This window comes from Dipodomys spectabilis, unplaced genomic scaffold (assembly GCF_019054845.1).
Source record: "Dipodomys spectabilis isolate Male_0828 unplaced genomic scaffold, ASM1905484v1 ptg000067l, whole genome shotgun sequence".
NCBI lineage: Eukaryota > Metazoa > Chordata > Mammalia > Rodentia > Heteromyidae > Dipodomys > Dipodomys spectabilis.
The window spans coordinates 1359764-1372987 of NW_024870744.1; the positions used below are offsets into that span (position 1 = coordinate 1359764).

The 13224-nt window shown below is 43.5% G+C and overlaps 1 protein-coding gene across 3 annotated transcripts in view; it reads left to right on the forward strand.

Moving 5' to 3' along the window:
• Nucleotides 1-13224, forward strand: part of Ralgps1 (Ral GEF with PH domain and SH3 binding motif 1) — a 242208-nt gene that overhangs the window by 34060 nt on the left and 194924 nt on the right. For all 3 annotated transcript variants that reach the window (XM_042680986.1, XM_042680987.1, XM_042680988.1), the window contains exons 3-4: nucleotides 747-854; nucleotides 9694-9744. In XM_042680986.1, coding sequence (XP_042536920.1) covers nucleotides 747-854; nucleotides 9694-9744 — 159 coding nt within the window. The remainder of the gene's footprint in view (nucleotides 1-746; nucleotides 855-9693; nucleotides 9745-13224) is intronic.

A 13224-nucleotide genomic window follows, 5' to 3' on the forward strand; every position in this document is an offset into this window, starting at 1 on the left:
GGTGTATAGAACTATTTAGAAGAGGACACAATTTGGGGTGGTAAGCCTGTTGGATTCCCAAACATGGACATGTGAAGCAAATGTGTATAGCATTCTGGGATCCACATTGTGAGGGGTTTCATGGATAGACCATCCTTGAGGAGATTCAGCTTGCTTCTTTATGGGACCCCCCCTTCTTCACAGGCAGGATGCAGAATCCTTTACAAGAAAGACTTCTAAATGTGACTTGTACATGACCTGCAAAGCTGGTTACCCCTAAGGCCTTCTGAGGTGCACTGTGTGATGAGTTCCTCTCCAAGAGAAAATGGCCCAGGTCTACTATTCTCTTTCAGGCTCTACAGATGGATGGAAGCCATGGTCTCATGCGTGCTCCAAAGCTGAGCTACAACCTCTTCCCCCCCACCCCAGCCCTGTGCTTTTCCCCCATGTCTATACTGCTGGCCAAAAGCAGGAGTGGTAACTGATAGTATATGTTTTGAGGTCAGATAAGAAAGCAGCTTCACAGCTGAGATGCCTACACTTCCATTACTGTAAAATGGGACCAGTAATGGTGTGCACAGCTGGGGTGCCCTTGAGAACGAGATGAGGTCATACATGTGGAGGGTCTCAAGTGGCGTAAAGTGCTAAGTAAAGTTCTAGGAACTCTTTCATTGTTCTTTTCTGTCATTCTTGCACCCTCTGCTTGAGGTCTGGGAGCAATGATTCCATGCCAGTCACTCAGATGCCATCATCTGTGTTCTCCACAGGGCAGCAGCAGCTCAGACTCGCTGGAGGGCCAGAGCTGCGACTATGCTAGCAAGAGCTACGACGCTGTCGTCTTTGATGTCTTGAAAGTGACTCCCGAGGAGTTTGCCGTAAGTGCCACAGATTTGATAGGGTGGAGACACTGTTGGACAGGGTGCTAGAGAGAGATGCTACTTGAAGCTTTCTGTCGGGGTTGTAGATGCCCTGTAGACCCAATGACAGGGGAGTGTAGAATTTATGTACCATGCAGACTTGAAAAGAAGCTTTTGTTCTAGAAAGGGAAGGTGTGGGCAGTGTACACAAGCAGTAGGTGAAAGGAGTCGCTGCAGCGCAGCTTATGGAGCACATAGAGCATGCACATGTGTTCGCATCCGCTCTACACCTGTGTTTATTCCATAGAGCCAAACATGTTACTTGCTATAGTTTTTTTTGCACTTTATAATTTCCTGCAATGACAGATAATATTGTTTGGGCAATTATTTATATTTTAAAAATTGTTTTTCTTCAACCAGTATTGGTGCTGGTTTGACCAAGGGGTGGTCCCTCAGGTGGAACAGAGCTGGCTCCTTATTTTGGCACGACTTGGTTTCCTCCTTTTGGGCTTCGTGGTTAGAGGGAATATATTGACTCTGAGGTGACCTTTTGTGTGATTTGGGGCAAATTTCAAGGGCTGCGTTTCTCTGCAGGACCATGGAAGTGTTCCACCACACCCACTTTCCTTGTCCCTTATGGTATGGAGGCTTTGTGACACATGAGCCAGCTGTGCCATCCTAGGTTCCCTCGTTCACTCTGTGCCAGGCTGTGCTGGGGCCTTGGTGTGTCCAAGGGATCCATTTAAAACCTGCTTGAAAATTTTCTCCCATTAGAATGAGACCCAGAGTTGCCCTGGGGCCAGCTCTCTCCAGCCATGCTCCTTGATTCTCTTCCCATGCCTCTCTAGCTCTGTACTGGCTGTCTTTTCTCCCCATACTCGCTGGCAGCTTCTTGTCTCACTTGTCCTTTGGTCCAGCTGTTTGCTTTGTCTCCACTTACATGTCAGTGTCAGGGAGGGCTGGCCCCAGGCTGATTGTAGCATCCTTCCATCCCTCTCCTCTTACTCTGCTTTTCTGCAGGACTCTTGTTATTACCTAATACTCCTTTATATAACACTGGCTTTTAATTTTTCTTCCCCTTGAATATAAACTCCCCAGGGATAACTGACTTGTCTATTATTCCCCCCCCCCCACCAGTGCCCCAAATATACCTAGCTCATAGTAGGTGCTCAGTAAACTCAGGTACCCTTAAATGATTCAGTTCTTCCAACAGCCCGGTGAACAGATAATTAGCTACCATTTTCTGTCTTTTTCTTTTTGCTACTTGTGGTACTGGGGATTGAATTCAGGGCCTTGCACATATGAGGCAAGCATGCTACCCTTGAGCTAAACCCCCATCCTCACTACTGATTGTCTGATAGAGAAACTGAAGATACATTGTCTTATGTGAATCTTATAGCTGGCTGTTTGCAGAGCCAAGTCTGAAACCCTCGAATTGTCCAGGAGGTAATAGTTAGGAGGCAATAGTAAAGTAATAGTTAGGAGGTAATGCTAGGAGGTAATAGTAAAAGGAGCTCCCATATTGGACATGTATTACATTGTACTAAATGTTTTACATACCTTATATAATTTTCTGTTCATGATAGCTTTATAAATTAGGCACAATTATTATTCCTAACTGATGGATAAGCAAATCACTGCCTCTTCACACAGACAGTAGGTGTCCTATCTCATGTTTAACACTGGCTCTATCTGAATATACTTCAAGCCACATATCCAGTTCAAACCTCCAAGTAACCATATTGAAAAAAAAAGCAAAGAGTTGCTGTAAATAATAGTATGTACAAATATGAAAGAAATCTCAAAAGGAAGCCAGGCACTGGTGGCTCACGCCTATAATCCTAGCTTCTCAGGAGGCTGAGATCTGAGGATCATGGTTCAAAGCCAGCCCCGACAGGAAAGTCCGTGAGACTCTTATCTCCAATAAACCACTAAAAAACTGGAAGTGGTGCTGTGGCTCAAGAGGTAGAGCGCTCACCTTGAGCTGAAGAGTGCTGGGACAGCGTCCAAGCCCAGGGTTCAAGCCCTACAACCCCTTCCCTCCCCCAAAAAAAATCTCAAAAGGCACCTTTCCTTCCTTCCTTCCTTCCTTCCTTCCTTCCTTCCTTCCTTCCTTCCTTCCTTCCTTCCTTCCTTCCTTCCTTCCTTCCTTCCTTCCTTCCTTCCTTCCTTCCTTCCTTCCTTCCTTCCTTCCTTCCTTCCTTCCTTCCTTCCTTCCTTTCTGTACAGGTCCTGGGGCTTGAACTCAGGGATACTGTCCCTGAGCTTTTTTTTTCTTCCCTCAAGGCTAGCACTCTAGCACTTGAGTCACATCTCCACTTCTTCAAGCTGGGTACAGGTGGCTCAGGCCTATAAATCTAGCTACTCAGGAGGCTGAGATCTGAGGATCATGGTTTGAAGCTGTCCAGGCATAAAAGTCTGTGAGACTCTTTATCTCCAATAAACTACTCAGAAAAAAAAAAAAACTGGAAGTGATGCTGTGGTGTAGTAGAGTGCTAGCCTTGATTACGAAGAGGCTCAGGGACTGTACCCAGGCCCTGAGTTCAAGCCCCAGGATTGGCACATACACACATGAAAAAAAAAGAACACCCTCCCCCTAACCCAATTAATAAATGGGCCACTGAGCTAAAGAGAGTCTTCTCAGAAGAAATAAAAATAGCCAATAGCCACATGAAGAAATGCTGAACATCTCTGGCCATAAAGAAATATAAAACAACATTGAGATTCCAGTTCACTCCAGTTAGAATGGCCGTTATCAAGAAAACAAATGATAACAGATGCTAGTGAGGATGCAGCCAAAAAAGAGCCTTAATATACTGTAAGTATGAATGTAACCCCGTTCAGCCACTCTAGAAAGCAGTATGGAGGTAGTTCCTCAAAACACTAAACTTAGAGCTACCCTATGATCCAGCAGTTCCAGTTCTGGGCATTTATCCAAAAGATTACAAACCAAGATACGGTAAAGCCACCCACACAACCATGTTTATTGCAGCACTATTCACAATAACCAAAGTGTGGAATCAGCCCAGATACCCCAGGACAAATGGATCAAGAAAGTGGTATATTCACACAATGGAATTTGTACCATTTGTAAAGAAGTGGAAAGACCTGGAAAAAAATTATGTTAAATGAAGTAAGTCAGGCCCAGAGAGATTTAGCTTACAAACTTATAAGGAAATACATTGGGTGGTATGCAAGTGTATTCAAATGTGTCAACTGAAATATAGTAGATTCATGGGAGAACTCAACTAGTGTAATTCCTTGGAAAGGCAAAGTCAAAGTTCAGCAAAATAAGACATTAGGAAGTGGGTACTTGAAATGGGTGGGCTGGGGTCACAGGGAAAGGGATGGAAAAATTAAGAGGAGAAGAGGAAGAGAGTGCAATCAAGAACTGAATGTATATCCTGCAAAATTAATTCTGATTTTTCTGGAGTTAATTGGGGTAGGAGGCTCATGGACTTTCCTGCCTGGACAGGCTTCATACCTTGATCCTCAGATCTCAGCCTTCTGTGTATGTAGGATTACAGGTGTGAGCCACCAGCACCTGGCTAAATCTTTTTGATTATACCTTTTTAGGTTATTTAGATTTTTGCTATTATAGCTAAGTAAGCATCTAGATTTCTATCCATATCTATATAGAATATATTGTCTAGGCCTTAATATAGTCTTTTTATATGCAGTGTTTTTCTTCTGCATGTGTCAATAGTATGTTCATTTCACTCTTTAGGAAATAATATTATGCAATGGGTAACCCAGAAAAATTACTGTAAAAAACAGTGTTTGGATAATTAGCAAATCCAAGTGTGAACTATGTGTCAGACAAGAAACAGTCTTGATCTTAGAAAATCTGTAGTGAAGTATTTACAGGGAAAGAGCACTAGATAGCATAATTATTGCCAGCTTAGTTACTCGAAAGAACAGAGTAAGTCATGTCCCCCTCATCATGGGGTACTGGTGGATAACCACTGCTACTTCCTGTGGAACATATATGGTCAGTCATGTGCTTCCTGTGCCTCTGGGAGTGGGTAGACTTCAGGAACAGATCTCAGTAGTGGACTCCTTCTTGTTCTGTTCTTATGGGCCTTCATGGCTATGTATTGTATTGGTGGAGTGATCTAACATGCAGATTTTAGGGTATCTTCTACTATAAAACCTTGTATTGATTTTTCAGCACTTTTTTCCCTTGTCTGTTTGGAGTCTAGGGAGACCCTCATATTAAGGCTGTGCCTAGGAAGAGAGGTGTTACTCAAACACCCCTAGAGGCGAGAAAAGCTATCGTCACCAATTATAAAATCCACTTTTTTTTCTTTTTGGCTATTCAACTAGCTTACCCCTTTCTCTGTAGGGAGGGAGCCACACTGTGACTTGTCCAATAGTTTTCCAATCTGTAGGATTCTTCTCTACTGAAAGGTTTTGTAATGTTGTAACTGGCCATTTCCCTTAAAAACCTGGGTTTTGTAGAGGGTCCTGGCCAGAAGGGACTAGGACTAAGGGAGGTATTGCCAGGTGACAGCTTTCTGGGACACTCTGTATCAAGGCTTTATTTCCCCAAAAAGAAGCCACTAAGAGACTTAGTCATGAGTGTTTCTGTTCAGCTCCATTACTGGGTGCACTTACTGATTAGAAACAAGTATGGGACGGGTCCTGGCCTCACCCCTCAGACCTCCCGATGACCACCTCTCCCTTCAGGTGTATGATGTGTATGACAGGCTGCCTCTGCCTTGCACACCTCACAAGCAGCAATCTCTTTACAGTACTTTGGCATTGGGATAAAATGGCATGAAGCTCATACTCTGGTAACTTTTACCAGAGTATTTTAGTTAGTATAGCCTCAGGCTGTATCCTACATCCATTTTGGTCAAGGTTGAGCCGTTAAGGATGAGGGAGTCCTTTATAAACCCCTCACTAGGTGCCAGGACAACCAATCTATTTTTGTCTGGTGCCACTGCCTGTTGTGAGGTTGTGTAGTACACCTAAACACACTTTTTGACCTAGGGTCTGAGCAGAGATCAGAAGATTTCTAAACTTAAGCTATCCAAAACAGCTCAGAATATAAGGTTGGCATTAATGCCCTTCCCCAAACCTAGAAATTTAGTAGCAAAGTCTAGAATGGATGTCAGTGGAAAGGAAGTTTTCTCATTTTCCTAAATGACACTGCAAACATCCTACTGGTTCTCCTGGATAGGAGGAGTTAACTTGAACAGCAGGAGAGATTTCCAAGACCCTCTGAGCTTTTAGCTCAAATCTCCTGTTTTCACCAGGCCTTTCTGTTCCCCAGTGTGGCAGAATTAATGCAAATATCAGGAGCACTTTACTAACAATCCTGATGAGTCTGGCAGAAGAAATGGAAGTCTGTTTGTACTGCCCTGCCCAGGACATAGCTCTGAGCTCTGCAGCTGTAGACTAGGACAGGGCCTGTAGGCCTGTGGGGCTCACAAGCTATTCCATACCCAGATCACCTGGGCTGGAAGGTTCTGTTGATGTCATCTGCCCCCTTGCCACAGAGCAGGAACTGGCATGGAAGAGCCTGGATTCCCCTTGTGCCACCTTCTGTTGGCTTGCCATGCTTCCATTAGCATTTCACCTCTGTGCCCACAAGGAGCGCTATCCCCTGCTAGGGGACAAAGAGGCTGAAGCTCCTGCTCATTCCTTCTCCCATTCATCCTTGGCCTGTGTCTTGTGCTTTCCAAGATCCCAGTGGTCTCAAACTACTGCCAAGAGCTGGCTACAGTTCTGTACCTGAGCCCTGGATTGTAGTCAGTGGCGACACACCTTATGTATTGTTTTTTCTAAGTGTATTTTTGACAGGAGGCTTTTTGCTGCCTCAATTTTACCACCTCCTTTCACTTTTCTCTGAAGTAGCTTCAGTGCATGGGTGACCATCCAAGCCAGCACTGCCTTGTTTCTTAGTTCCTGTATTGGTTTCGAGTCATAAGTTCACATGCTGATTCATGGCTCCATCTCTGTGACTCGCCTTTTGCTAATCTTTATCTCTTCCTTCATATATTTATTGAGCATCTGTTAGGCACCAGGTATTCTACACCCTTATTTTAAATTTTCACCAAGGTCCTGAAGGATAAGTGTTACTGTCACCACTTTCTAGATGTGGCACTTGAGACTGGAGAAGTTAAGTCATATGCCAGAGAGCATTGCTATTAGGTGACAGTGTCGAGATATACCCCCAGGCTCTATGGATTACAGACCCCAAGTTTGCTCCACTGGACAGGTTCAGTGGATAAAGGCATCCAAAGGTCCTCCGCTCTTCCTTTTCCCTGGCCTGTCACAGAGGCCTGTTGTTAACTGACATCTGTTATCCCATGTGACAAGTGGAAGGAGATAGAATTGTCAGCAAGGATGTCTTTTTTTGCTGTCCCTAGATGATTTTCTAATTCTGAGGATGGCCTTTTAACTTGATACATTTATTTTTTCTCTAATGATGGCATTGGTGGCATTAAACTGACTGTGGTAAAGGACCAACCAGTTCTTTCATTTCCAGTCTGTTGAGGCCTGATACTTAGAAAATATGACAGATATGTGTGGCTGTATCAGATTGCCATGGAAGCTTTCCAGGGTGTGCGCTCTGTTTTGTACCGATCTCTATGAGTGAATGGTTCAGGGACTTAGACATCTTGAATAGCATGTTACCATATAATGTAAACTTATCAAAAGACAAGTATAATTTCTTCAAGCCACAATTTAAAAATAAATTTAAATTTAGAGTAGTGTATAAAATCCTTGTTTATCATTCTGATTTTTAGTATTTAACCCCAACTTTGAAAATTAGCATACATTAGTCATATAAGGGGGTTCCATTGGAACATTCCCACACCTGTATACAATGCATCCTAATCAATCACACCCCCACTCACCTCCACCCTTTTCCTGTTTCCAAAACAATTTCAAGTTTCATTGTTCTGTTTTTATACATGTAAACAACTTGTATCACTTAAGACAACTTTTTAAATTAGAAAAGTAATTCATTCGTGAAATAAAAATCAATACAGCGCAAAAATTTCCAAACTAAAAAAAAAATGTTCCCTTACCCTGGGTCCCACCCTCCAAGTAACTCTGTTAACTTTTTAGTTGAAAGTTCATCTCACAGTCAGAAAGAAGGGTGTGGATGGGGATTTATGAGGTGGGAAAGGGATGGGAGAGGCATTTCAGAAATTTCCCTTATCTCTCACCAGCTATAAAAACCCAACTTGAAACAGATTAAAGACTTAAATGTAAGACCTGAAACTATGAAATACTAGAAGAAAACACAGAGGAAATGCTTCAGGACATTGGAATGGGCAAGGTTTTTTGTTTTTGTTTTTTAATAAAACCTCAAAAGCACAGAAATGAAAGCAGTAATAGATGACTAAGATTATAGGACCTGAAGAAAGCTTTTGTATTGTGAAGGAAATAATCATCAAAGTGAAGAGACAAGAGAGGTGCCAGTGGCTCATGCCTATAATCCTAGCTACTCAGAAGGCTGAGATATGAGGATTGTAGCTCAAAGCCAGCCCAGGCAGGAAAGTCCGTGATATTCCTATCTCTGCTAAACTACAAGAAAAGCTGGAGTGGAGCTGTGACTGAAGTGGTAGAGTGCTAGACTTGAGCACAAAAGCTCAGGGACAGCACCCAGGCCCTGAGTTCAAACCTTAGGACTGGCAAAGAAAAAAAAGTAAAGAGACAACCTATACACTAGCATGGGGTTATTTGTCTAGAATGTATAAGCAACTTTTAAAACCTCAATAGCAATAAACATAACCCTAAAACCTGATTAATAAATGGTCAAAAATAGACATTTGTCAAAAGAAAGCCTATAAATGACCAGCAGGAACCTGAAAGAATCCTCAGCATCAGCCACCATTAGGCAAATGCAAGTCAATACCAGAGTGAGATACTTTCTTACTCCAGGAAGAATGGCTGTTAATTGAAAAGGTAACAAGTGTTGGCAGGGACTTAGAGACTAGGAAACCCTCATACACTTTAGTAAGAATGTAAATTGGTGTAGCTGTTACAGAAAACAGTATGGAGGTTCCCCAGAAAGTTAAAAATAGAACTATGTATGACCTGGCCACTCCCACTTTTGAGTGTAAATCTAAAAAAAATCAGTATGCCAGAGACACCCGAATTCCCATGTTTATTGCAGCACTATTTATAATAGGCAAGAAATGGAATTAGCCTAAGTGTCTATCAGTTGATGCATAGATCAGAAAACTTTGGTATGTACACAGAAGGAATAATATTCAGCAAAGCACAGAATCCTGTTATTTGTGACAGTGTGGATGGAATGGGAGGGCATTATGTTAGTGACGTTAGCCAGGCACAGAAAGACAGAGTATGATCTCACTACTATGTGGAATCTTAAGAAGTTACTCTTAGAGAAGTTGAAAGTGGAATGATGGAATGAGGAGCAGAGGAGGGCGGGGTAGGGAGAGGCCGATCAGTGGGGACCAGGTCACTGTTAGTAGGAGAGAGAAGTTGTAGTGGGGTTGTTTCACAGTATGGTGACTATAGACAGCAACTGTGTACTGTGCATCTCACAAAGCCAAAAGAAAGGATTTGGAATGTTTTTACCATAAAGAAATGGTAAATGCTTCAGAAGATAGATATATTTAACCTGATTTAACTTAAACATTACACAACATATATATACATGTTTCAAACTACCATGTAATACCCATCATGTAATAACCATCAGTTAAAATGAAAGTTTTATGCATTTATCCATTAAAGGAATTTGAATTAATAAGAAGTGCTCTCTTTTGCTCTATTCTGTCATGAGAGGAGTATAGCTTCTGGGTCTGAAGTGATATGGCAGTTGTCTTTGATGTCTAGCATTTCCTAACATGACTCTCTTTTGTTTCAGAGCCAGATCACTCTCATGGACATCCCCGTGTTTAAAGCCATCCAGCCGGAGGTCTGTACTTCGCCCTTTATTACTCTCTCACTAATGCTGTGGTGGGAAAAGAGAGTACAGTCAGTCCCTCTCGGAGTGACTCATTTTCTCACTTTCTCTCTTGGAATCTATAGATGGTGTGTTATAGGTTTAGACCTCTTTCCATTTTCACTGCTGCCCATTGTTTGAGTCTAGTGTTGGGGTTCTGTAGAGAAAGCCAGTTGTCTGGTGTATGCAGGCATGTTGAGCAGTCATTACCCCAGGCCTGATGCCAGAGAGTCAGCATAGATCTACTCCTCCGTGTCCCAGGCTGCCCTGGCCAAAGAGTGTCAGGAAAGGCATGTGAGGGTGTATTCTAGAGGCCTTCCTTTTTGCTGATCCCACATTCTTGGTGGCCGCCTTGCTTGTTATTGAAACCAGTTGCCATAGCAAAATGCTTACATATTTTATGTTAAAAGTGTATGTATGTTTTTAGAAACAGTAATGGGAAAAGAGTTGATTTTAGTCTTTAAAAATTCCTGGAAATGTCTGGCAATTGGTAACAATGAGGCTTTAGTTATTTTCTCCAAGGTTTCATGTTTTTGCTACCAAATAACAGAAATCCATTTCAAAGTAGCTGAATAGGCAGAAGAGAACTTTATCCCCAGGAGAGAGGTCACCTCACAGAACCATGTATGGGCAGCCTGGAGGGCCCTTCAAGACATGGGCAGGCTCCAATTCCTGCTTTTGTGCCCTCTCTCCTGCCTGCTTTCCCATCTGTACATCCTATTTGACCTCCCCAAAGGACCACATCTACATGATCCCCGTTTAAGCAGATATCCCAGGCTAGCCCAGTTTAGTTGTGTCCATTGCCAGTCCAGTCACCTGAGGTTAAGATGAATAAACAGGACTGGGGCATCATCCTTGGGGATGAGGTGTAGATCTCAGAAAAGGAGAGTGAAAGTATGGTGGGAGGATAGGCCAAAGTGTTTGCTGCAACCCAATTCTAGAACATTCCTAGCTTTGCAGTACAATGACTGTGAGACTGAGAGTGACTGTATGTCCCAATAAAAGCCAGACAAAGTATCTAAGCCTCTCCAGAGCAGGTATCGATTTATTACAAATTCCAACGAAACCATGTGCTGGCTGTTCTCAGCATGTACCTGAAGATGTCGTGGCAGTTTGAGTTTGTGTGTGTTCTGTCCATTACGCTTGGGGAGCCAACCTCTGTGTGCTTGTTTGAACTGGCTGACTTCATCTTTTTCTGTTTTTTTTTTTTTTTTTTTCCCTAATGTGGAACAATTCATTGTTTCTAATAAACAACCCCTACCTCTTGGAGCTCTTGGGTGGAGTTTGGTGTGAGGGTTATCTTCGGTCTCAACTAAGGCATTTCTGATGTCCTCTGCTTAGCTGTGATCTGGAACAGTGTAGACATTTGGGGTTTTTGTTCTTTGTCCTGCATATCCCGGGTTTTCAGGCAGCTAGCATCACTGTCCAGGCAGATTGTGGGAGGGAAGTAGGGTATGTGTGTGTGTTGTCTGTCAGCAAGGCCAAGATCGAGACTCTTCTCCTAGGCACCATAATGTGGCTATGTACCTTGTCAGGGCATGTCTTGTGTCAAGTTTTAACTAGACATTAAAGTGGAATGTTAGCCTTCAGGAGTTTAGTTTAGAGGACAGCTTTGGAAACATGGGGTGGCCAGTCCCACACACTACTACACACTCTCTCTCTCAAACTCTTTCTCTCTCTCTCTCTCCATATGCCTGCATGGGATCTGAACCTTCACTGTGGTCTGGAAACCAATCAGTACTATTTTGTAAAAGTTAACCAGGTGCAAAGTGAGCATTCAGAGTGATTGTTTGGAGCCATCTGGAGAAACCCAGTCTTGAACTTTTTGGGCATATGACATGCTAAGGGCTTATACCTCATCATCAAAGCCATGGTTCAAAGGAGTCTGGGAACTGCCCTGGCTCTTCTGCAGCTGTTATTGTTAGCAGACTGAAAACTGGAATTTTTCCTTTGGAGGATGCCTGCCATGATGTGGCTAGAACACCCTAGAGTGGGAAGGGCACGAGTAAAGCACAGTTGGAAGTTGGATATAGTGAGACTTTAGAGGAAGAAGAGGCTAGCAGCTGTGAGCACCACGGGCACCAGGAGTCACTGGGGTCCCAGGAGATCAGGAGGCCTGTAGACCAGTGTCTCTCAAACCCAGTTGAATTTCAGAATGAAAAGAAATACAGAGAAAGGGCTTTCTTGTTGGAGATTCTGACTGCACAGGCTTAGAATGAGTCTGAGGACCTGCTTTTAAACAACTTACCAATATACATGGTCAAGGGTGAGAACTAAGGATACAGTTGACTATAAGACCAGAAGAAATGTGTTTTGTGAAATTCTAATTCCATAAAGCTTTGTCTTTGTCTGATTACTACTGACTGAGAGCACTCTCAGTTCAGAAGAATAATTTGGGCCACAGGCTCTATAGTCAGGATGTGGTCCAGGCCTGTTTGAGTCTAGACAGTGTCTGACAAGTGTGACACATGTGGCTCCCATATCTGATGACAGGAATACACCCATTGTACTGGGCTCCCTTGTGGAGGAAACAGCATATACACCCTCCCTAGACCTGTAAGATCCTGTGGGGGTGGAGGGGTAGAGGGGTAGGGGGTGAATATTGGTGCTGACTGGGTTTTGCTTAAGTGCTGTGGACTTCTGGGGTTCTCTGGAAGGCAACAGGTGCTTTTCCCACCTGACCAGTTTGCCAGCTGGCCTCAGGTCTCTGCTTTCTCTACCCCTCTCTGAGAGTTATAGTCTTGCTCTCTGCTATTAATACTGAGTGGGGGGTACATAGCAAGAGGAGAGATCAGGAGAGGTAAGATTCCTGCCTTTGGAATCTGGCTACAAAATGTTCTGGTGAGATCTGGACATTTGGGAATGGTGTTAGGGATGGTTCTGGAAGAAGATGTTCACATGTATAGATGTATGTCATGGACACTCGCTTTGAAGAGGGAAGTGGGAGAGATTTGAACCTGAAGCCATTTCACCCGCAGTCACGAGTCTTTGGTGCTGCCAGGAAGGTAGCTACCTGAGGGCAGAGGGCAGAGATCCTACCTACTCAGATGCTTGCTTCTGTGGCCCTGGTTGGTTTGCCAGGCCTCTATATCTGAATGCCCTGTGGACCCATGCATGAACACAGGTTTTTAAGTGGATGGATGCTGCTGTAGGCTTGGGCAGTGTGCAGACTATAGGCCAGGCACCTTGGATTAGTTCTTACCATGTACCTGCTGTTGCTGTGTTCATTTTATATATTGGGAACAGGAGGAAGTACTGTAACCTGTTACATATTAATCCTCTGTTGCTGTATAACGAATGCTCCCCCAACTGAGAGCTGAAAACATCTCTCAGTTTCTGTGGGGCCAGATATAGGAGTGGCCTCATTTTCAGCCTTCTTAGAAGGCTACAGTCAGGAAATGGACTAGGTCTGCCGTCCTCTGAAGGTATAGCTGGGGCTGGAGGCTTGTTTCT